Source organism: Dendropsophus ebraccatus, chromosome 5 (genome assembly GCF_027789765.1).
Source record: "Dendropsophus ebraccatus isolate aDenEbr1 chromosome 5, aDenEbr1.pat, whole genome shotgun sequence".
In the NCBI taxonomy this organism is placed as follows: domain Eukaryota; kingdom Metazoa; phylum Chordata; class Amphibia; order Anura; family Hylidae; genus Dendropsophus; species Dendropsophus ebraccatus.
The window spans coordinates 136,326,627-136,351,728 of record NC_091458.1 but is presented as its reverse complement, the minus strand read 5'-3'; the positions used below and the strand labels follow the sequence as shown (position 1 = coordinate 136,351,728).

The 25,102-nt window shown below is 46.6% G+C and overlaps 1 protein-coding gene across 11 annotated transcripts in view; it reads right to left on the bottom strand.

Annotated features, from left to right (window-relative positions):
• MACF1 (microtubule actin crosslinking factor 1) overlaps positions 1 to 25,102 on the bottom strand; it is a 177,205-nt gene that overhangs the window by 128,563 nt on the left and 23,540 nt on the right. For 8 of the 11 annotated variants that reach the window (XM_069971385.1, XM_069971392.1, XM_069971386.1 and 5 more), the window contains exons 2-15: positions 18,784 to 18,845; positions 17,127 to 17,216; positions 16,950 to 17,042; positions 16,067 to 16,144; positions 15,886 to 15,978; positions 9,707 to 9,873; positions 9,368 to 9,480; positions 9,175 to 9,281; positions 8,523 to 8,642; positions 8,351 to 8,446; positions 7,274 to 7,401; positions 7,099 to 7,192; positions 6,443 to 6,597; positions 1,614 to 1,881 (exon numbers count right to left, since the gene is read on the bottom strand). In XM_069971385.1, the coding sequence (XP_069827486.1) occupies positions 1,614 to 1,881; positions 6,443 to 6,597; positions 7,099 to 7,192; positions 7,274 to 7,401; positions 8,351 to 8,446; positions 8,523 to 8,642; positions 9,175 to 9,281; positions 9,368 to 9,480; positions 9,707 to 9,873; positions 15,886 to 15,978; positions 16,067 to 16,144; positions 16,950 to 17,042; positions 17,127 to 17,216; positions 18,784 to 18,845 (1,664 nt within the window). Of the gene's footprint in view, positions 1 to 1,613; positions 1,882 to 6,442; positions 6,598 to 7,098; positions 7,193 to 7,273; positions 7,402 to 8,350; positions 8,447 to 8,522; positions 8,643 to 9,174; positions 9,282 to 9,367; positions 9,481 to 9,706; positions 9,874 to 15,885; positions 15,979 to 16,066; positions 16,145 to 16,949; positions 17,043 to 17,126; positions 17,217 to 18,783; positions 18,846 to 19,332; positions 19,474 to 25,102 lie in introns of those variants that run through there. The other 3 variants (XM_069971391.1, XM_069971395.1, XM_069971388.1) reach the window with 2 other exon arrangements.

Sequence of the window (25,102 nt, the reverse complement as noted above, 5' to 3'; positions counted from 1 at the left end):
ATGAGCGACAAAGTAAAATTGTGCTATGGATCCATCTCAGGTTGCTGCAAGAATATGCACCAAATGAATCACACATTTTAGGGTACATTCACATGTCCACAGACCCTTTCATTTCTATAGGCCCATTCATATGTCCGTAGGTGTTACGGGCCAATACCGGGGCCGAAGTACTTGCCACAAAATGCCGTCAGGCCCTATAGAGACCACAGTTGCGACACAGATCACCATTCACCTATGAATGGGTCTGTGCAATTGCAGATGGCTACAGACGCACATCCATAGTGCTCTCCATAGGCCTTGTACAGCAGCTACAGGTGACAGTACAGAAAGGTGAAGTGGGCCTAACAGTTTTGATCATAAAAATTAATGTGGCTAGAGTTGTAAATATATGTCGATTCTTTATGCAAAAGGCTGGTGTACATGTATGCCAGTCAAGAGGTCATGTAAGGGAAATAAAAGTATCTATGGCAAACCATTACAGATGAGGGGAACTCGCACATGCTTGGGACTGTCCGAACCCGAGCGTGTGACATTTGATTAGCTGTGGCTGCAGAAGTTGGATCCAGCCCTAAGGCTGCCTGGGATACATGAACACAGCCATAGGCTGTATCCATGTTTTCCAGGACTCCCTAAGGCTGCATCCAACTTCTCCAGACACAGCTAATCAAATGTCACACGCTCAGGTTCGGACAGTCCCAAACATCTCTACAAACCATCAATATCAAATTTAGCAGTTTCATACGGTCATCTCCCCTACAAAACTAACTAAAAAGTTTCCTCTCTACAGAATTAACCAAAATATCCCTTTCATTAGGCGCCATTAGAATAGATCAATCTGCACATTTAAAGGGGTATTCTGCTCAAACATAACTGAATATACTGCTGCCCATGGTGAGAAAATAACTAACAGCCTATTCTTACCTTTCCGCACTCCCCCAGTGTCCTCTTGCAGCATTGTTTGCATCCCAGTTAAGATGATCCCATGTCCACTTCAGAGACCGACTCATCTGGGGGTGACAGCACTCTCAGCCAATCACTGGCCGAGATGGGACGCAAACATGCCATAGGACGGGAAGGGGGGGGGACGTGGAACAGTAAGAATAGGCTGTTTGTTATTTTTTCACAATGAGCAACATTATATTATAAGTTATGTTTGAGCGGAGTACCCCTTTAAGCAGACACCTCCCTAAGATGAGCCACACCAATGTTTATCAGAAAGATGAAGCTCTACAAATGGTCAACATTTATTAGTTTAAGACGCAAAAGAAGACGAGGACAAAGCAGAATACCAAGGGGTATCAGGCACCGCTACATATATATCATTCTCTCTATAAAGGAGAGAATCCACAATGAGATCTGACTAAACTCAATCTAATGAATTGGTCCTTGATTTGTTTAGTCCTAAAACAGTTGCCCCACACATTAAGTGTTCACATTCCCTGGAGTAAAAACACTGAGGTCTTCCAGGACCAGACATGGCTGAGGGATCGGAACAATTGGAAAGTAGACTAGGATAGCCGTGCCATCTCACTATACATCCACATATCTCTAGTATATAGTAATTACCATGTGAAGGATTGATACAACTTTTAGCTACAGACGAGTTGACTTACCTGCATTTCTTCCACCCAGGCAAGCAGCTCATAAACAAATCTGAGGCTACCTTCATCTTCGGATGAGGATAAAGCGAGCAACTCTGCCCGACTCATGGGTTTCCGAAACCAAGATGTGGAAGAAGTAGCTGAGGTGTGAAAACCTTGTTGGTGAGATGTATTCAGAGACACAGAGGTCTGCAGGTCTGAGGGGATAAAGTTCCCTTTCCTGTACAGGTTGGAATACTCCAGCCTCAGGGTCAGCAGCTCGTCCTGAATCCGGAGAACTCTAAATAGTTCAATAAAACAAAGTCAGATCAAGGCTTTCTCCATGTCCCTCTCCTATATCGTACATCACAAATACACAGGGCGGACAACAAGTTAAACTATGTTAGATATCCATGTGTTTATAATGTGGAGCAGCTCAAAAGCAACACAGAGAATTAAATCGGAAGGATCATATTGAGTCCTTCGTGACCAAAACTCTATGAGAACATCTCAGTTTTGACAGGACGTAGGAAAGTATTAGGGCATGTGCACATTACGGAATCCCGGCAGATCACCCCCCACGGATTCCACAGCTCTCCCCCGCTCGCATTTCCGCTACTCCCATAGGCTTCATTCTACGGTATGCTAGATTCCGCCATCCGCTGCAAGAATGAACAGGTTCATTCTTCGGGCTGACAGCAGAATCTGGAAAACCATAAAATAAAGCCTATAGGACCAGCGGAGATGCGGTGTCTGCGAGCAGGGACGAGTTATGGAATCCGTGGTGGTTGATCCACCGGGATTCTATAGTGTGCACATACTATTACTCCTCCACATGTTAGGAAAAAGTGATCAGGACCCCCGCAGCGTGACTTCTCCTGTCACCGACCCCCTTAAACATTGCAATCGCTACAGACTGTGATGTTTAAGGGGTTAATGACAGGCAGGCGTGTGATTGCTGCTGCTTGTCATTATGCTTGTCTCCAGGGACATTCATGTGGGCCCCGCGCACATTAAGGGTGCCTTTACACACCGGATCCGATTGACATCCCGCTGCGAGTATGTAAGTTAACCCCCTGGCAGCCGGAGCATACATCACCTCCTCCCGGGGCTTGCTTTGGGGGTTCTCGGCAGGACGTCCGGCTCAGCCAATCAGCCAGAGCGGGGAGCAGGTGATGTATGCTCCGGCTGCCACAGGTTTAACTTACATACTCGCAGCGGGATGTCAATCAATGTATTCTCATTGGGATGCACTGACACCGGATCCGCAGAGGATTTCGCTGCGAATCCACAGCGTGAAATCCCCTGCGGATCCGGTGTGTGTGAAAGCACCCTAAAACCTCTTCACAGTCAAGAACGTATATATACATTCCTACTGTACAGGGCATAGGAAGCAGGGACACCCACATACAGGGCCGCCATCAGGAATTTCGGGGCCCCATACAACCAAAGTGTCTGGGCCCCCCACATTAATAAAAAAAAAAAAATTGTGTGTTCGACCCACGCCTTGCTGGGAGGTATAATTTGGTTCAGATCAATTCTAGAGAACTGGCTCATATACCCCATTTTCCCCAGTGGCTTAAAATGTAACCTCTGTTATACAGTTATAAAATTGTAGAAACTAAATGTGAACAAGGTGCAATTCAAATAGACACTTACTTGTATAGCTGCCTCTTGTGATCTGTATGCAGTGCATTATACTCACCCTTGCAACGTACAATTTATAGCGTGTCTACAAGCCCAGCGGGGCTCATTATGATGGAGACTAAAACTTATACAAGAGTGGGGTAGGGGTTCCCCTGTATTCAGAATGCTGTTGAGTACTAGGCAATGCCCCGTTTGGGGTTATTGAATTTCAAGGGTCTGGGGGGCTGTTTGATTTGTATATGTTCACCAATATCCCCCCCCCCCCCCCCCCCCCCGGTATGCTCACTAACATAGAATATGTTGATAAGGCTAATATAATGAGGCTGTTCCATGTTAGTGAGCATATACAAATCACCCCCCCCCCTGGCAGACTAGTTTAGCTCACCCAAGCCAGTGATAGCGAATACATGGCAGTGAGAACGCTTTCTAGGAGATCCTGTTTGTGCAGCAGAGGTGTCTTTATCCTGCTCTGCATAGACCCTCGTAATTCAATAATCCCAGACGGGGCATTGCCTAGCACTCAACAGCATTCTGAATACAGGGGAACCCCTACCCCACTCTTGTATAAGTTTTAGTCTCCATCATAATGAGCCCCGCTGGGCTTGTAGACACGCTATAAATTGTACGTTGCAAGGGTGAATATAATGCACTGCATACAGAGCCCAAGAGACAGCTATACAAGTAAGTGTCTCTTTGAATTGCATCTTGTTCGCCTTTAGGTTCTACAATTTTATAACTGTATAACAGAGGTTACATTTTAAGCCACTGGGGAAAATGGGGTATATGAGCCAGTATCTCACACACAGACACCAGCACACATGTATACAGACACCAGCACACATGTATACAGACACCAGCACACATGTATACAGACACCAGCACACATGTATACAGACACCAGCACACATGTATACAGACATACAGACACCAGCACACCAGGGCACGATGAAGTTTGAACTTCTGCAACCTGGAGAAATCACCTGATATCACCTGCAGTCCTATGTAACACCACATAACACAGTGGTATCTCTGAGTACAGATAATGTAGTAGATTTCACCTGCAGTCCTATGTAACAGCACAGATAACACAGTGATATCTCAGAGTATAGATCATGTAGTAGATGTCACCTGCAGTCCTATGTAACAGCACAGATAACACAGTGATATCCCTCTGAGTACAGATAATGTAGATGTCACCTGCAGTCCTATGTAACACCACAGATAACACAGTGATATCTCTGAGTACAGATAATGTAGTAGCTGTCACCTGCAGTCCTATGTAACACCACAGATAACACAGCGATATCTCTGAGTACAGATAATGTAGTAGTCACCTGCAGTCCTATGTAACACCACAGATAACACAGTGATATCTCTGAGTACAGATAATGTAGTAGCTGTCACCTGCAGTCCTATGTAACACTACAGATAACACAGTGATATCTCTGAGTACAGATAATGTAGTAGTCACCTGCAGTCCTATGTAACACAACAGATAACACAGTGATATCTCTGAGTACAGATAATGTTGTAGCTGTCACCTCGGGGCGCCCCTACTAAATGATGTTCTACAAAATAAGAAAAGTGTCATACAGTGACTCACAGGTGATGTCTTCTTTGATCTGAGGCGTCACTTTCCCTTTTCCTCTCCATCCAGCCCAGACCTCCATGATGAGTCCTTCCAGATACGTTTCATCCCCTTAGAACCTGCGAGACAAACAATTTAGGCTCCGCACATTTCTAGCAACTTCCTTTCCTTTCTCCCCCCTGTAGGCTCCCATAGTAACTGCGCTGTGTGGGATGCCCCCTGTATGTAGGATTCCCTGCTGTGCCCCCATGAGCTAATAATGCCCCTAGAGGTGCCCCCATGAGCTAATAATGCCCCTAGAGGTGGCCCCTATGAACTAATAATGCCCCCAGAGGTACCCCCATGCACTAATAATGCCCCCAGAGATGCCCCCATGAACTAATAATGCCCCCAGAGGTGCCCCCATATACTAATAATGCCCCCAGAGGTGTCCCCATATACTAATAATGCCCCCAGAGGTACCCCCATATACTAATAATGCCCCCAGAGGTTCCCCCCATGAGCTAATAATGCCCCCAGAGGTGCCCCCATACACTACTAATGCCCCCAGAGGTGCCCCCATACACTACTAATGCCCCCATACACTAATAATGCCCCCAGAGGTGCCCCCCATACACTAATAATGCCCCCAGAGGTGCCCCCATAAACTAATAATGCCCCCAGAGGTGCCCCCATATACTAATAATGCCCCCAGAGGTGCCCCCATATACTAATAATGCCCCCAGAGGTGCCCCCATATACTAATAATGCCCCCAGAGGTGCCCCCATATACTAATGCCCCCAGAGGTGCCCCCATACACTAATAATGCCCCCAGAGGTGCCCCCATATACTAATAATGTCCCCAGAGGTGCCCCCATATACTAATACTGCCCCCAGAGGTGCCCCCATATACTAATAATGCCCCCAGAGGTGCCCCCATACACTAATAATGCCCCCCGAGGTGCCCCCATATACTAATACTGCCCCCAGAGGTGCCCCCATACACTAATAATGCCCCCAGAGGTGCCCCTAAAAAAACAAACATCCTACTCACCTAATCCGCGCTGTGGCTGCAGGCAGCAGCTCTCCTCCTCCTCTTCTGGCTCCATCTTCCGAGCCGCAGGGACGGGACTTCCGGCAGGCGTGATGACGTCACATGATCACGCCTGCCGGAGAGGTCACGTCCCGGCCTCCCATAGGCTGCTGGTATGAAGTGCCGGCAGCCTATGGGAGAGAATACAGGAGGAGGACGCTGACAGGTCCTTCTCCTGTATTCTGATCGCTTTAATGTTCCGCCCGCTCAATGTGCGGGCGGAACATCAAAGCGATCAATGCATCCGGAGAAGCTGCGCGGCCGCAGCTTCTCAGGATGCTCAGAAACAGGTGGCAAGGGGGGCCGTGCGGGCCCCCCTAGCGTAGCGGTGGGGGGCGGCGGCCGGCGGGCCCGCCGGGCCCCCCCCCCCCCCCCCCCCCGTGTCTCTTAGGGTCCGGGCCCCATACGGCAGTACCACTTGTACTGCCCTATCGGCGGCCCTGCCCACATACATACATATATATATACACACATACACACACAGACTGCGGACATACAGGGGCTAAACAGGGACTAGTTGTAAGCTAAAGCAATGGTTCTTTTTAAACTTTTACCTGAAGGCAAGTTCATCCACCTGGAAATACTTTTCATTTCTCAGAATCTGAACATCTGCCTGAAGCTGACGGAGAAGACTCTCGCTTTCCTGCAGGAACTGCAGCACCTCGATCTCCTGCTGAGTGCTTTGTCCACATTCTATATTAGCAGCATCCTAATAGGTACACAGGTAGAGAGAGGGGAAGATGGATAACATGACAAACTGTTGATGGTTTAAAGTGTCTTTTCAACGGGGATAAAATATGTTCTTTTAACTGGACCCATTTATCTAGTATGCCTCCGTATCTAAAAGAATATATTATATATAGATTATATGAGGTGCTTTGAGTGAGGCCCAATGACTGACTTGCATCAGATGCCCGTGCATTTGTATGTTTCCATGCTGCTTTTAACATGGACTAAATAAAAATGACTTTTGAAATTTTGCAAGATCCTGTAGTGCTGGACTTGCTTATTCATAGATTATATGTATAATACTAAAACTCATAAGAGCCAAATGTCAATATAACCTTACTACGTAACAGCACCCTGTGATCAATCCTATCCCCGATTATGTACAGTTTACAATAGCCTATTCAGTAAATGCCATCGGCGCACACACACACAAAGACAGTAATGTAGTGTACAGATGAGCGCAGCCTCTATTCCCACTTACAGACTGCAGTGTATTCCTGGCTAGCGTCAGCTTCTCTTCACAACTCAGACAGCCATTCTGAATCCTGTTTGCAATTTGTAATAGCAGTTCAAGCCTGTTGAGAAGAAATAAGAATCCGTTGAACCGCAAAGATTACAAAAGAAAAGTGATCTAGAAAGACCCTAGAAGCACGTACCTCTCCACAGCAGGCCGGAGAACCTTCTCCCTCTCTATCATGGACAGTATAAGCTTCCCCCATTGTTCCTCCACATCATTGGGATGAAAGGAAGGAGGAAGTTTGAGACGTCCAAACTCAATCCAGGACTTTAACCGGAATGACAGAAGAAAATAATATAGTCAAATATTGCAAAATACATTGTGTGTGTGTGTGTGTGTGTTTTGTTTTTTTTTATACTTAAAAAGGGAAATGCTGACCAGATGTGTATTACACACATCATTCTGTTAAGCCGTTCTCCTCATGTGCAGGAGAATGGGCTCTGTGCTACGCCACTCCTTCCACCCTCCAGATTTTGATTGATAGTTGTCTTCTTATATACAGTATAGACAACTACCAATCAGCGGCCTTGGGGCTGAGTGTGCTAGTGCTCATGAATATCCAGGACTACTGAGCACAAACACATAATGAAGAGGACTAGAGTTATTCAGGGGGAATCAGCTGCACAGAACAGTGTAAGTGATACAACATTCTGTTCAGCTTCTCCGTTACTAGTTTATGCTACCCTCATATAAATCTACTGACAGTCTCTTTAAGGAAATGAATGATCAAACATGTTGTTTAGAACCAATTGTGTTGTCATGGGTCAAAGCTTTGTAGGGGAAAGATATCAACCCATTTCCATATCATAAAGGCAACTCCAACATGGTAAGAAATCTCTGTAAGATTATCTCATGCTCTGAGAGAAGAGAGGGGCTGAGGACGGACATGCGGGTCATTATATATGCCGTGTTGATGGAATATGTCAATGCTAGACCATCTTACGGGCCTAACCACCACCAAAGCAGCTATAGTGGCTACTATGGGACCTGTCATGTCAGGGGGTCCGGTGGCCAGCTCCAGCAATATACCGGGCTCCCTGAGGCGTTATTATTGTCAGCACCCGGTGGCCAGTTGGGGAGGTGTGGTCCAACCAAAAGTTTGCTATGGGGCCCAATCATTTCTAGTTACGCCCCTGAGTGACAGGAAGATTATATATTCAAAAGGAGCAGAAATTAGAAAGAGAAATGCAAGGAATAAAAGAAAGTAAAGCAGTACCTGTAACATCTGATATAGTTTCTGGATCTGTGCCTTTTCCTGTTCTTTTGCTGGAATTTCAGTCTCTTTCACATGTACATACTGATTATAAAGTGCCTAAAAAGGGAAAACATACATCAGTACAATGCATTCCCCAGTGTTCTACAATGCTCAGTAGACTGTATCACTTTACCTTTAACTCCACAGGATTCTGTGGAAATGATTTGTCAGACATCAGAAGTACATGCTGACGGATCCATTGTGTAAGTGACATTACTCTCTCCTGGTACTCCAACCATCGAGAGTCTACTTCCTATAAGAATAAGCCAGATGAGAAATAGTGAGCAGTAGGATCTGAGGCTCGTCCTCATGTATCAAACCACCCTGACAGTGTCGGACTGGGGTACCTGGGGCCCACCAGAGGAAGTGATCCTGGGGGGTCCTCCACTGAAGTACCAGTGAGAAGCGACATGCTGACCCAACTCTCTTCTGCATTTAGCTGGATCTGTGTCCTACAACTCTCAGTATGCCCTATACTTTAAGACTCTCAACATATGCTGGGAGTTGTAGTTTCTGAGAGAACAACTTGGTTGTGTAGAGGATCGTGGTGGCTGCAGTCTGTGGGTCACAACCATCAGCCCTGAAGGTCCATTGATAAACCTTTCTACAGTTATCAGAGAATTATCTGTTTATATTAACTACAACTCCCAGCATATCCTGAGGGCTGCAGACTGTCCGTAAATGCTGGAAGTTGTAGTGTTGCAAGTTCCAGGCTGAGGGCCCACTGGAGGATTCTCCGGTCCTCCGGTGGGCCAGTCTGACACTGTACCCTGAACAAAACTTACAGTGGCACTGATCCCTTCTCCTCCTTCTGGGACCTTGGGGAAGGCATCATATATAGAAGACACATATGTGATCACAGACTTTTCATCAGGAGAATCCACATCCACATCTAAAAGTTAGAGAAAACAATTAGGTAAACCGGAGAGCAGTGAAAAGCATGATCAGTGAAGTACGACCGATATTATCTGTACAAACCTTCGGCATCTAATAATCTGGTTACTCCCAGATTTTCCGCTATCTCAAACGCCTGCTCTAGGTTTTCCCGGTTGCTCTGTATTTCCACTTTTTGCATGTCTACCAGGTCAGGTCTGGAAATTGAAAAACAATGTATGACATTTTTGTTCTTCTACAGCATGGACGGGGAACCTTCGGCCCTCCAGCTGTTGCAAAACTACAATTCCCATCATGCATGGACAGCCAAAGCAAAGCTTTGGCTGTCCATGCATGATGAGAATTGTAGTTTTGCAACACCTGGAGGGCTGAAGGTTTCCCATCCCTGCTCTACAACAGTAATGGGTTCCCACATTCACTAACCTGTAGCGGTGAATGATGGCATTAAACATCTTCCCATCGCTCCAGCAAGAGGTAAAGTTGGTGCACTTTACTCCGACGTATCCTGCCGTCACCTTCTGCGTCCATAGGAGCAGCTTCTCCTTGGCAGACATATCTCCCGATTCTCCACTGACATATATCTCGGAGATCTGTAGAAGGAGAGAGGTTACTTTCAGCGCTGCTCCTCATTGCCTTACGCTGCATTCATCAAAGCGACGTGCGACTTTTCACACTTGCTGTATGCTGATTATCTGCTCGAATCACTTCACCGACAAGCACGTTTCTCCAGGAACTCACATTTCCATCCTGTAATTCGGCTAGTCATGTAGTCACACAGTACCAACCCTTCTACTACTTACTCACTACAAACAAGGCAAGACCACATACACAAAATGCAAAAAAGGTGTCCGTTTTTTGTATCCCCACCTGCTCTGGATGAGATACGGGCTCGCTGCCGTACCCCGAAGACGAGAGTTCGGGCCCCCATGACAGTGTGACAGGAACACCCCACTCTGTTTTATCCACGGCCGGAAAGGACAATCCAAGGTTAGTATCTTCACAAGAGCTAGTCCTTACAGACTTGTCCGGGTGGACATCCCGGACAGGCAGCAGAATAGCTCGGCTATTACCAGCCACCACCATAGTGCTGGACGATCGTAGCTTCTTCTCTGCTGGGTTATCCACTATACGAGCGATGACCGTGGTCCCTAATGGTGGGGATTCGGGAGCAGTAATAGGATTCAGAAGCTGAGCTCTATGCACCATGCCATGAAATGTCTCTCTGACCTGGAGCATTCTCCCTTCTTCTTTCGGAATGCTACCGGTGCTTCCAGGCTCCTCAATAGATGCACATGTATTAGACGCTACATCCTTGGCTTCTTCCCTTTCCTCCTCCTTTTGATCCAGTTGTTCCGGCTCCTCTTGCTTTGCTCCTTCATCTTTTTTCTTTCTCCTGAAACGTCTTTTTTTCTTCCCAGACTGGGGCTCCTTCTCTTTCCCAGGTCTCTTCTCCTTCGGCTTCCGCACACAGCTGACAGAATTGCCCATGTCTCCGGTGCATTTATACAGCACATCTCATATAGGCATTCACATAAGGAGAGGATCTGCTCCTCGGAGCACCACCTTCTGCTTGCAATTTAGACATGTCACTGGGGAAGCAGCACACATCCTCCCTCTCATCCCCCAATTGATGCTTGCTTCAGACAGACATCTTACAGACTGAGACATCTCCCTGCATCTCTCTGCAGTGTTCAGATCACAGGCACCTTACACCAAGCCCTCAGCTGATTGGATGAGCCGCTCTCTGTATTAGTGAGGTGGCTTAACCCCACCCCATGTGAGAGAAGAGGAGGGGGGTGAGAGCGCGGATGGGAGGAGGGGGAGTAAGGAACCACGTAATAAAAAGCCAGAGAAGCCAAGTGAAGCTTATACAAAGGATGCACAATGGCCGGTCTATAAATGAACTTCACAGGGACCCATAGTATCCTTATAATGTGCAGGGAGGAACAGGCTTGTAATGACAACATCACAAAAGATATTCCTCACTATAAGTATATGGATGGCTTGTTTGCTTTTCACTAAACATATAATATCTGGCTATAAGCAACAGCCAGCACCGTCCCTTCAATCTTAGGATCGGCTGCGGTTCTGGGGAGATGACGTCACTTACTGTACTGGAAAAGGATTGTCCAGAATTGGAAAAAATATGGCTGGTTTATTACAGAAACAGTCCCCGCTGCAAGTGTGTGTGTGTATATATATATATATATATATATATATATATATATATATATATATAAAACACACACATATACAGTACATACATATATACACACACACACATTTTGGTTATTTGCCTTTATAGACAAACCTGATCAAGAATATAAGTACTTTGGCCTAACTAACAGAACACGAAAGCAAAAGTGCTGAAATTCTGTAATTAACAAAAATATATGGTGCAAGGCAAATTTAAAGGGGTACACCAGGCAGAGGGACTTTTTTTACTATGGTTGGGAAGGGGATGGATGAAAGCAATGATGTCCACTTACCTCCCTGGTTTCTGCGCTGGGGCCCGCATCCTAGTCTGAGAAGGGGCTTAAGGCGCAACATTTTAAGCCTGCTCAGCAATTTAACTGCAGAGATAAGACCCTGCGCTGACTGGTTGAGCAGGCTTGAAAAGTCACTTTCAGACCAGGAAGCGATAGGGGATCGGAGGCCAGAGCAGCATGACGCGGGCCCCAGCGCTGAAACCATAGAGGTAAATGGACGTCATTGCTTTCATCCACCCTCTCCCCGGCCATAGCAAACAAAGGCCTCCTATCCAGAGTACCGCTTTAAAGCTTGGCTTCACACTTGCACCATAACTTGCATAACAGTGAATATAACACCGTGGTTAGATTATTCAACAGCACCCCACAGACCTTATTCAGTTTAACTGGGTATGCTAGACCTCTAGCAAGATTGCTGCCATTTAAAGCGAATCTGTACCACCGCACATAAAACCCCCACCCCCCCAAACCGCTGATACTGTTCTGTTATTTTGCTAAATCCATGCCTGGTTCTGGGGTCTGCCTGTTTAAGGGACTAATATTCACGCTAATTAGTATTAATTAATATTCACTAATTAGTGAAGGCATCCCCGAGGCCCTGTGGTAGCAGCGGCATCCCCGAGGCCCTGTGGTAGCAGCGGCATCCCCCAGGCCCTGTGGTAGCAGCGGCATCCCCCAGGCCCTGTGGTAGCAGCGGCATCCCCCAGGCCCTGTGGTAGCAGCGGCATCCCCCAGGCCCTGTGGTAGCAGCGGCATCCCCCAGGCCCTGTGGTAGCAGCGGCATCCCCCAGGCCCTGTGGTAGCAGCGGCATCCCCCAGGCCCTGTGGTAGCAGCGGCATCCCCCAGGCCCTGTGGTAGCAGCGGCATCCCCCAGGCCCTGTGGTAGCAGCGGCATCCCCCAGGCCCTGTGGTAGCAGCGGCATCCCCCAGGCCCTGTGGTAGCAGCGGCATCCCCCAGGCCCTGTGGTAGCAGCGGCATCCCCCAGGCCCTGTGGTAGCAGCGGCATCCCCCAGGCCCTGTGGTAGCAGCGGCATCCCCCAGGCCCTGTGGTAGCAGCGGCATCCCCCAGGCCCTGTGGTAGCAGCGGCATCCCCCAGGCCCTGTGGTAGCAGCGGCATCCCCCAGGCCCTGTGGTAGCAGCGGCATCCCCCAGGCCCTGTGGTAGCAGCGGCATCCCCCAGGCCCTGTGGTAGCAGCGGCATCCCCCAGGCCCTGTGGTAGCAGCGGCATCCCCCAGGGCATGTGGTAGCAGCGGCATCCCCCAGGCCCTGTGGTAGCAGCGGCATCCCCCAGGGCATGTGGTAGCAGCGGCATCCCCCAGGCCCTGTGGTAGCAGCGGCATCCCCCAGGCCCTGTGGTGGCAGCGGCATCCCCCAGGCCCTGTGGTAGCAGTGGCATCCCCGAGGCCCTGTGGTGGCAGCGGCATCCCCCAGGCCCTGTGGTGGCAGTGGCATCCCCAAGGCCCTGTGGTGGCAGTGGCATCCCCAAGGCCCTGTGGTAGCAGTGGCATCCCCGAGGCCCTATGGTAACAGTGCCATCCCCAAACCATCACAGCCTGCTAAATGAGTGAGCCATTCATGAAGTCACTCCCACCCAGTGTAACCAGCATACTTCCAAACAGGGTACCTCTTGTACCAAACAGGTAACACCATGTCACGGTACTTGGCAGTGGAAGAGCCTATTTATTTAACAACTTTTTTTTTTATAATTCACTGCCATTAATTTGGCTTACACTATTATAACAGCAACCAGAGGGTGTAACTACAGGATGCATTATTAGAGCTAAAGGGTTAACCCAACATTTACCATTATCCACAGGAGAGGGGAAAACCAGCTTATTGGTAGCGTTCTGACTGCTGATAAGCTTGGAGGTCCCCGGAGTGAATGCAGTGGCAGTGTACATACTACATTACTGCTCCTTTCAGCCTCTATGGGACTTGCCTTGTCTGTGTGGGCATGATGGGACTTGTAGTTTTGCAACAGTTGAAGGGCAGGAGGTTTGATGCCTGAAGCATAGGGAGTCACAGAGAGATTAAAAAAAAAATATTTCTCCCCATTGCAACTTCTATGATATGTTTTTACACATGACTAACTTAGTCAGCAATGTGGAAGAGTCAACACTACTGACATGTACCAATATCAGCACAAAGACCGGAGTGAGACAAAGACGGAGATCAATGTCAGAAATTTACAACCGCCGTGCGCACTAAATTTCCCGACTCTCAGCTGCTGGCAAATAGGAGGGGCGGCGTAAAAGTATTTTTTTTGTCTGTTATCAGGACACATGACCGCTACTATTACTCTATTTGGCCCCATTCCCACTGAGCAAAACTAGCGGAATTCTGCCAGCCTCCCGCTCATAATGGGAGTCTATGGGAGGCGCGCGCTCCTGCCCTGTCCGCGCTGAAAAATGAACATGTTCATTCTTCAGCGCGGACAGAGCAGGAGCACGCACCTCCCATAGACTCCCATTATGAGCGGGAGGCTAACGGCATTCCGCGGCGGACAATTCCGCCGCGGAATTTCGCTAGTTTTGCTCAGTGGGAACGGGGCCTTTCAGTCTAAGCCGTTTTGTTTTTTACCATTCTGCAGACTGCATGCATGACAAATGACACACTGTCCTGCAACAAAAAACCCTCCCAGCACTTAGAGAAGGAAGTGAGCGCCAACCTGTCAAATCAGCACTCGCTTTCTCCGCTATAACAGGCATAGACCGCAAGCAGGAGGGGCTGCAGGGAGCTGCGGGAGGGGCTGCCCAGACGATCCTAAGATTGTCCATGTGGCCCATATAAGTCAGCGGCGCTCACTCCAGACTGGAAGTAATATCGTTGATGGCAATATTGAGGAAGCAGTGGTATCTCTGAGGTCTGTAAACTTCTACTATTACTATACCTGTCCAGGTCCCTAATCCTGACAATTTACAATTCATCTTATCACCCTACTAAACAGCCCCTGAGGAGTCCAGCAACCACACTGAATCAGTAGGGCGATTGCATGGGCTAGGGGTAATTCAGGGCAGGGGTTGTCTTTTTTAGTCACTTCCATTGTGAGCACTGTACACCCCTTTTTGATGTTGGTGTATTCCTGTGGATACAGTGAACTATAGAGCAGAAGGACTAACAAACAATTCCACACAAAGCACCATTGAGCCCATAGGCGTCAAACTATCCAGGCCCTCGAGCTGTTACAAGACTACAATTCCCATCATGCCTGGACAGCCAAAGCTAAATTTGTAGTTTTGCTACAGCTTGGAGGGCCTGAGTTTGACACCAATGATCTAGCCTATGGCTGTCCACGCTATTTTCTCAAAAGCCGACCTGGATTCTTCCCTTGTGCCATCTCCCTACACATAAAAGAAACCTGAACATAAAGTATTATCTGATTTGTTAGTATTTCTAAACTGGCCATGACACATTATACACATACAGCGTGCACATCTATGTTTTAGAAGAGAAAAAAAAAAGCAATCTCTTCTATCAATTCCTTTTCATTTGGCTAAAACCTTATCAACATGGAGCATGTGTAAAAAGCTGAGATTAGGCAATTCCGACCATACGCAAAGACAATGGCATATCTATAGAATGGCCATAAATTACTGATGGGAGAGCAGCTGCAAGTGCTTCTGCAATTCCTCATGGACAACAACACATGCAGCCAGATCTCAGCCCTTTTCAGGTTTAAAGGCACAATGGGGTACACTAAATGTCTGTACACCAGATACCAACCACATACCATACATATGCATGACTGGCTTAGCTGAGCAAGCATGTATTTCGAGTGGGGATAGCAGAGTAAGCGCCTAGACTCCTATAGTCGCAGCTTCTCTCCCTGGCCACAAAGGGATCAGGGAGTTTAAGGGGTATTCCAAGAAAAATTTACTTTTCCCCTACTAACAGGCGCTATTCGTTGCTCCAAAGGAATGACTAGATCTCCTACTTTTCCCCTATGATGTAAATAGGGGAAAATTTAATTTTTCCTGGAATACCTGACACCTCTTTCAGCTGCCATCTGAGAGGCTAACATCTGAAGGGAGTCTAACAACAGAAATCAGAAGGCCCAGACTATATTTATCTAATACGTTTAACCAGTTTAACACAAAACTTCATCTTACCTGGAAATGCAGGATTATCGTCCATATCAAGCCAAGGGTCAATTTTGGGTTGCCATCAGTTATGTCGTCATTTCGGATGTTAACCAATTTCACCTAAACATAAACCGCAAACCTTTACTGTGTAGCCTGCATATATCTAAAATAGTAAAAGAAAGCATATCACCCTGCGGTATTGCTTTACCTGACGTTGCTTGAGGAAGTCCAGAGCAATCTGCACATTCTGCAGCCGGTGGAAGCGCATTCGCCCCTTCTCCCTGGGCTGCAAAGGCAAAGAGAGGGATAGTTTCAGTAAAAAATACAAAGCGGTGTGGCGGAAGTGAGTGTGCAGTTATGGAAAGCAGTGTCAGAGACCGAGAGTAGAAGCTGTTAGAGGAAAAGTTAGTTTTTTGCATAAACCATCAAACTGGAACATAACAGAAAGAAGGCGATCCTGAGAAATGACAGCAAAGCCTTAGGCACACATCCATATTGGTTTTGCGGTCTGCAAAACCAAAGACCTGTAACGCACTAATGCACGGTCCTCAAATCCTATTTTTTTTGTGGTCTCGGCTCCTGGTAAATGCACAGACCGTGGAAGCCACAGTTATGTGCACTGGCCCATAGATACAATGGGTTTGATACTATCAGCAAGCATGGACCCTTCTCTACAGATGTGTGCCGGAGGTCTTAGACTATGAAACAGGAGACAGAATGGAAAGTAAATAAGATACTGTAAGGATTTCTCTGACAGGTTAGAGATGAGGTAATGCAGGGGTTAAGTAGTGGATTGTGACCAAAAATAAGAAAAATGGTGATTTGTAGGAAACTACAAGTCGTGTCTCCTCCAAGATAGAGCTGGAAGCCATAGTATTTAACCACGTGTAGTGACTGTGGAAAGGAGCGATTGTGAACAAACGTTTGTCATTCTATACTATGACCTTGTCCTCATGCTCATGCTATGAGAAAACCACACGGCACACAACCACCTCCCATCATCCCGTGCAGTGCGGGTGAACAGATCCCTCAGTGCTGATCTCCTCCCTCACACTGGGTTATCTGAAACAATGACTGCCCTAGTGACATACAGCATCATCAGGGTTGTCGTCAGAGTCCTCCTTCACCAACAGACGGCGGGATGGAATACGTCGCAGGCTCCGTGGAGCCTCGGGGTCCTTGTTCTGATGGACACGGCAATGAAAGTGTGAGGACAAGGGAGCATATGATGGAAGAGCACACAGAGGAATCACAGAAGAGACACTTACAAGTCTGACACCAGACAGGACTTCCAGAAGAGAGATGAGGTTGTGTCCATCCCGCAGGTCCTCATAGAGATCATTGATGTGCTTGCGAACCTGGAAAACAATGCAAACAAAGAAACATTTCATTTTCTTATCTGGACCAACGTACAAGTAAAAACAGTACAAGTAGATACAAAACTAAAAAATGCCTATATATTGGAATAAAAGAAAGGGTCTGCTGCTACAGCGCCATTCAAGTCCCACTGGCGCTGACATCACATCTCTTCTGGATGCTCTTCTTTCCCCAGTGTTTTTGAAGACAGGTAGTCAGGGTCTCCAATGCATCTCTATGAGAGCGCTCTTATAAAGATGCATTGAAGACTCTGATTTCTGGCTTCCTTAGCTGCAGGACAGCCCAAGAAGATGTCACATGAGCCCCAGCAGGATTTGAACAGTGCCATAGAACCAGAATGAAGCCATGCCACAGGAAAGCGATCATCAGAGGCGAGTGTACATACCATCTGGCCGCAGGGGGGAGGAGCTATAAAAGTATTTGGGGGGGGGGGGAAGAGTGCTTCTTTAAATTAAATTATAGTTTCACTATACAGCAGCTTCACATCTAAAAATGGGTGGGCACTCATAAGAACACTCAAAATATTGCGAATGAAGATCTTTTTCACAAGCTTGTGAACAAAAACTCTGTTGGTAATGTTTCGGGGTCCTCCTGTGCCCGCCATTCTTCGAAGTAAAGCTGTTGAGTACAGTTACTTCAAGTAACACCACTGTGGCAAGTAGTTCACTGAATAGATGGAAAGCCATATATGTGAATGACGGAGGATCCCTTGCTGCAGCCACTTGCCTGGCTGTGTGCGGCTTCGGGTCCATATACATGGCCCAACATGGGGCTGTGCAAGGAAGCAAACAAGCGTTGATCAGCGAGATCAGCGCTCATGTGAACCACCTTTACACAGCCTAATTAATCGCGCGGCCATGAAAACTGATAGCACAAATATGCATATATCCGTACTGTCAGTTTCCAGATCACAAAAGCAGTGTTGCACTTCTGTGTGATCTGGCATCCTGCTCACAGGCTCTCCCATCCTGCTGTACATTCAGGACGCTGCCCTTGCCTCTACCAGTTGTCAATCATTCTGGAGGAGGCTAAGGCCTAAAAACATAGCAGCAGCTGCAGAGTGGGATGCCAGATCACAAGCAGCACTGATGGTATGTACTGCGGTGTGATCCAGCATCCTGCTCACAGGCTCCCCATCCTGCTGTATCTTCAGGATACTAGCTGTCAATCATTCTGGAGGAGGAGGTGGCCTGAGGACACAGCAGCCGTCAGAGAGCGGGATGCTGGATCATAAGCAGCGCTGATGGTAAGTATACACTGCCGGTAATCTGGACACGATCTACAATGATGGGATTTTCCCGATCCTCAGCTGACTGCCGTCACTTGTGCGTGGGCCAATTACTGTCCGAAGGAGCTTTTCTAGCAACTTTCTGGACAATAAAAGGCCCTTTACCCTGCCAAAACTAGTTTGCTATGTTTGCACCTAGATCAGGGGTTCACTGCAAAGACTTGCTTTTAGATCAATGACTGGGGCAGATCCAGAGGATTCCCTCAACTAATACAAGCTTATAGCAATGCAGATCTGGACTACCTTACTCCTTTGCTTACCTTGATGAGATGCTTGTTGACCCACTTGGTGAAGGTTTTCTTTTGCACTCTGTCTCGTTCATCTATAAGAACAAAAAAATGTATATATATTAAAAGAAAAGCCCACAAAACAGGTGCACATGACCTCTCACCCAAGAGGAACACTTTCCCACCCTCCACAGGCGAGAGATTATCCTAATCCAGCAAACTCCTAGGGCAGCCCGTTCTCTGCCAGGATTATCGGGCGGTCACCATAATCCCAGGGCACGGTTTGCAGTTAGGACACAGATAGGAGATTCTGCATGGGGTGGGGTATGGAGGACGGATACGACAAGTGAGACGACACATAAAGCAGCAATGGCAGAGTATCACACAGACACGGAGCAGGTTGGAGCTGTCAGCTCTCCGCTCTCGCCTCATCACCACATGTCACACGCACGCATTGCTTCACCCTGAGGATGTGAACTCAGCAAACGGATTATTGCTAAATATAATAAGGTGCAGGGGGAAGTGAAAACAGGCAGCGCACAGTGAATACACCCAATCCAACTCGGCAGAAGTTATACTGACCCATGCAGCACATCAGGCACACCAGGTGGGAGCTGGACTGTCTTGGCCCCCAATCTGACCACATGGCAGGCACTGGCTGCACCTTGCCTTCATTTAGGGGGGCAGTCAGCGCAGGATCCGGCAGTAGCAACTCTTCTATGCAGAGCTCCTCCCACATCCTGCCCGGAGCCCCCACGTGAGAGCTGAAATTAGGGCGCAGAAGGGCCGATCCTTGCCGAGCAGGAGATAGGTGTTCTCCTTCTGTGAGGTGTCTTTTCCAAGTCAGGAAGCTGTTCCAGCCTGCGGCCACCTGAGCTCGGCATCATCTTCAGGTATGCACCCGCCTCTTTCCCAGCTGGGACATAGCCTGCAAGCCCACCATAGCCCTCCCCTTACCTCAACATCAGGAGCAGCCTCCAGTCATGTAAGGAGACAAGGACGAGCGCTGACACTTCTCCATAGAGAAGTGCGGGGGAGGGAGGGGGAAAAGCTCAATCGTCATCCTCTGTCCAGCTTATCAAAAGCTGAAATTCCACACGAGGACATAGAGAGTGTGTCACATATCCATCTGTCATCACACCGTACTATACATGAGAGTATAACTAACCTGCACATACAATAAGCACCCCACACCGGCTCGGCCTCACCCAGTACAGACAGCAGGGTAATCCCCCCTATACTGCATACAGATCTATATAAGCCCCGGATCACTTACAGATTTACCTTCTTATTCACAGTTCTATAGAAATCAGAAGTCTTCGCTGGGTTATACCATGTTGGGGACCACTGGGGGGGATTGGTAAATATATATATATATATATATATATATATATATATATATATATTAGACATTAGAGGCAAATGGATTGGATCCGTCCTTGAGGACAATAGGTCACTCCCGGGGTGTCTGGCAGCAGTTTTACCCCAGTAACAAACCCATGTATGCTCAGCTGAAGTGAGAGTGCATGTGAATCGCTACAAAAACATGGCCACTTTCTTCCAGGGAGAGCAGCTCTCTTGTCTCCAGTTTGAGTGCAGGTTTTGTAACTCAGTTCCCTTGACGTGAATGGAGCTTAATTGCAAACCACACCTGACTTGGAGACAGAGCGGTGCTGTCTCTGGAAGAAAGTGGTCGTGTTTTTGTAGCACTGGATAATCCCTTTAAGCCAACAGCTATCTAAAATGTATAGCCAAGCGTGACTAGTGTATAGCCATTGGGTTTGAGCAGTACCACTGCCATACAGCAGTGTCTGGGTCAGTGTTTGCCAGCAGCCATGATCTGGATGGGTCCTGCACAGAGAAAATATATAATGGAAAGATTTGTATGTAATAACTATAGGACTTCTATAATGGTCATTCTGCAGTCACTGTATGTCTCCCATCCTCCCCATAGACCAGGAATGTTCAGCATGGCCGCACAACGTTAATGTGCTCCCTTGTGGGGAGGGAAAAGCCACAGCCAGTCAGCTCTGGCTCCAGTTTACTCCTCTAAGGACAAAAGTGGAGCGACAGTGAAAATCAATCATGTCTGACCCTTATCTCCACCGACATCATCTGTAGGTAGGGAGTCAGGGGAACAAGTGTAGTCCTGGGAACAGTATAACAGGCAATATTTGCCAAGTGCTTTGGAAGTTATCTTATTTGTATAAAGTGACCTAATGTACACACAGAACTGGGGTCAGAAACTTATTAAAAAAAAATTGTAAATTACTTCTATTAAAAACTCTCAAGTTGTCCAGTAGTTATCAACTACTGTATGTTCTGCAGAAAGTGGTGTATTCTCTCCAGTCTGACACACTGCTCTCTGCTGCCACCTCTGTCCATGCAGAGAAGTAGCAAATCCCCATAAAAATCCTCTCCTGCTCTGCACAGTACCTGACATAAACAGAGGGGGCAGCAGAGAGCACTGTGTCAGACTAGAAAGAACTCATCACTTACAAATGTGTATAACTTTCTGACACTAGTGGATTTTAAATACATTTTGTGTTTCACTGGAGTTCCCCTTTAAATATTAGCTCAGCAACACAACACATTTTCAGACGTAGTAACTAAAAAAATGTCTTCCTGTGTATGGCCACTGCTGTTCTATTCTTGTCATGGTGCCCCCTGCTGTTCTTTTGATTCCCTCTGAGAATGTCCCCCTATGTGTACAGTAGATATGATCACACCTGTCCTGAGAGAATATCGCTGAAGTAAAGCAGCACAGCAACTATGTAACAGCAGTGATCAGATACAGGATTATTTTTTTTTATTATCTCAGAAGGGTCTTTTAGACATATCAGATGCTGCCGGCCACAGATCTACACACATAGCCAGGAACCGACATTAGTCTACTTACACGTTCTAAAATTCTCACAGATTTCAGTAAAAGTGACCAATCCTCCTTGAGAACAGGTACCAGGACCTTCCCAGCCTCTTAGTCCTCAAGAACCCAGTCATCTCTGTACACAACAGGCAATGACTACAGGAGCTCACAATCAGGGGACTAGGTTGCTTAAAGGGGTTATTCAGCGCTACAAAAACATGGCCACTTTTCCCCCTAATATTGTCTCCAGTTCAGGTGCAGTTTGCAATTAAGCTCCATTTACTTCAATGGAACTGAGTGTCAAAACCCCACCCAAATTGGAGACAACAGTAGGGGGAAGGTGGTCATGTTTTTGTAGCACTGGATAACCCCTTTAACCCCTTAAAAGGGTTATCCAGGGCTACAAAAGAAACATGGCCACTTTTTCCCCTCTCTTGTCTCCAGATTGGGGGGGTTTTAAACTCAGCTCCATTAAAGTAAATGGAGCTTAATTGCCAACCACACCTGAACTGGAGACAAGAGAGGGGGAAAGTGGCCATGTTTTTGTAGCGCTGGATAACCCCTTTAAGGACGCAGCCAGTTATCATTTTTAGGTTTCATATTTGTTTTTTTCTTCCATATCTTCTTGAACTATTACGGTTATTATGAGTCCGTCCTAAACATCCCCATGATGTATATGCCCATTGAGGTTCATTAAGGTTCATACCTGGCCGTGTCTAGGTCAGTGTTTCTCAACCACTTCAAGCCGATCAAACTGCAACCATAGGATCTGTATATTTAGTATAGGATCTGTGTTTTTTATTTAGCCTAGGGGCACTAGTATCAGCCATAGGTGTGAGGTGCAGCGCTCTTTTTCTTCCCTGAACCATAGGATCTGTATAATGTCTCGATCAGATCCGGCCATAACAATGTGACTGACCTGTAGGTCCCAGTGATAATGTAAAATAACAACCCACCCCTGGTAACCAGAAATACCCCCTGTAACCAGATATAATGCCCCCAATAATACTGTAGCTTGTAGCTAGCTGCAATGCTTCCTGTATCCAGCTATTCCCCTTGTATCTTCATCAGCATCATACATCCGCTGCATGTCCTGCACCACGACACTGACACATGGCCCTGAACATGTAACCTTACTTCTATCTGCACAAATACTTCCAATCTCCTGCAAAGATTAAGGCCAAGACAAAAACGTCCGCTCAGCAGCACATCTGTCTACCGCAATGGTTGGAAACCTTTAAAGCAAAACTACCATTTTTTTTCCAAGATCCACACCAACATATACACGACTGGTTTTTCCACTACTATTATTTATACAGTGGTAGGGGTCCCTCTGTATGTGAGCTCCATTATTAGGCAAAGACTCCTTGTATGCTGAAGCAGCCCCTTTTGTTGTGTGAGTGGGGGCAGTGTGGGGTCTGGGCTCCTACTGATCAAAACACCAGTATATCCTGTCCATGTAATGTCATGAATTGTTTTGGCCCAGAGAATCCCTTCAAGGAAATAAAAGCCAGAAAACACAAGAGAAAATTTCAGGGTTTTCTTTTTGTATCCCTGAAATTTGACACTTCATGTAACATTGTAAGTACAATGGTGCCCTCTGCTGGTGAGAAGTAGTAGTACACGTCCTGTGCAGAAACATGTTATCAGCAATATTATACATCACACTGTTACAGGCACTCTGCATCCTAGATCTCATGTGTCCAGGAGGATTACACAGTTTAGGCCAGGAATACTGTTCAGTACTCCATTAGAAGCCATGTCTAATGACACAGCTATCTGGTATGATGGAGTCATCCCCAGTAAGTCTGCAGGTTTACAGAAGGGATTAGTCAGAAGGAAGGGCTCACAAGAGACATAAAGGGTTCTCAGAGTAGGAAAAGGCTGTGTTTTGTTCCCAGAAGGAGTGCCACTTCTGTATCATGTGCTGTATCTGGTACTGCAGACACTACCATGTGAAGGGGATTTTAGGAAACTAAAAAGAAATTGGGATTTAATATGGCTAATCCGACATTTCTGCAGCACCAAAATGTGTCTTTTTGACCCTTTCTATATAGTTCTGCGCCTCATACAAGGGGGATAGCTCCTGCTATAAATGGAGCATTGCTTTGAAGCCACACCGTGCACCAAGAAAGCAGTGTAAAGTAAACCTGCTAATAAAGTACACCTGCTAATAGCTGCTGGAAACTTAAACTACAGTCTTAAGGGGTCATTCACATGTTCTGTGCATGGTCCCCAATTACGGACGATGGGCTATGGAACGGACTTTGAAACTCCCGACATCATCATTCGTTATAAAGCAGGGATCTCTGAAGCGGTTTAAATTTTGGCATTAATGTACTGACATAGCCGCATATCTGTGTCAGTACAGTAGCGCAAACATTTAGGCCGCATTCACACGTTCAGTAATTTTTCTGGACCGGAAAAACTTCCCGCTATTTTTACTCCGTGGTCCGTACAAAATCATCCGTATTTGCAGCATTTTCTGTATCCTTTTACGTAAAATGTGAATTGTACTGGTTTACATATATTTGATACATGTTTTTAATGGACGTCATTGAGGTGACATCCGTGAAAAACACGGATCCCATAGACTTCTATTGGTAATCCATACCACTATCACAATCTCCACTAGGACATGTGCTATTTTTTACAGAACAGATTACAGATCAAAATTTAAACGGGCTGTGTGGAAAGCCAGATAGAAATCAGTGTGCTTTGAGTTGAACTGTGATTACGGATCCGCAATTTCGGACAACTTTACAGGACTTCTAATAACTGGCCTACACAACTTGTACAGAATAACTGGCTTACACAACCATTAATAGACTTGGACAGAATAACTGGCCTACACAACCACCAATAGACTTGGATATAATAACTGGCCTACACAACCACCAATAGACTTGGACAGAATAACTGGCCTACACAACCACCAATAGACTTGGACAGAATAACTGGCCTACACAACCACCAATAGACTTGTACAGAATAACTGGCCAACAAAACCACCAATAGACTTGGACATAATAACTGGCTTACACAACCATTAATAGACTTGGACAGAATAACTGGCCTACACAACCACCAATAGACTTGGATATAATAACTGGCCTATATAATCACCAATAGACTTGGACAGAATAACTGGCCTACACAACCACCAATAGATTTGGACAGAATAACTGGCCTATATAACCACCAATAGACTTGGATATAATAACTGGCCTATATAATCACCAATAGACTTGGACAGAATAACTGGCCTACACAACCACCAATAGATTTGGACAGAATAACTGGCCTATATAACCACCAATAGACTTGGATATAATAACTGGCCTACACAACCACCAATAGATTTGGACAGAATAACTGGCCTATATAACCACCAATAGACTTGGATATAATAACTGACCTACACAACCACCAATAGACTTGCACAGTTAGCTTTTTGTATTATTGCTTTCTGCAGTTGGGGCCCTA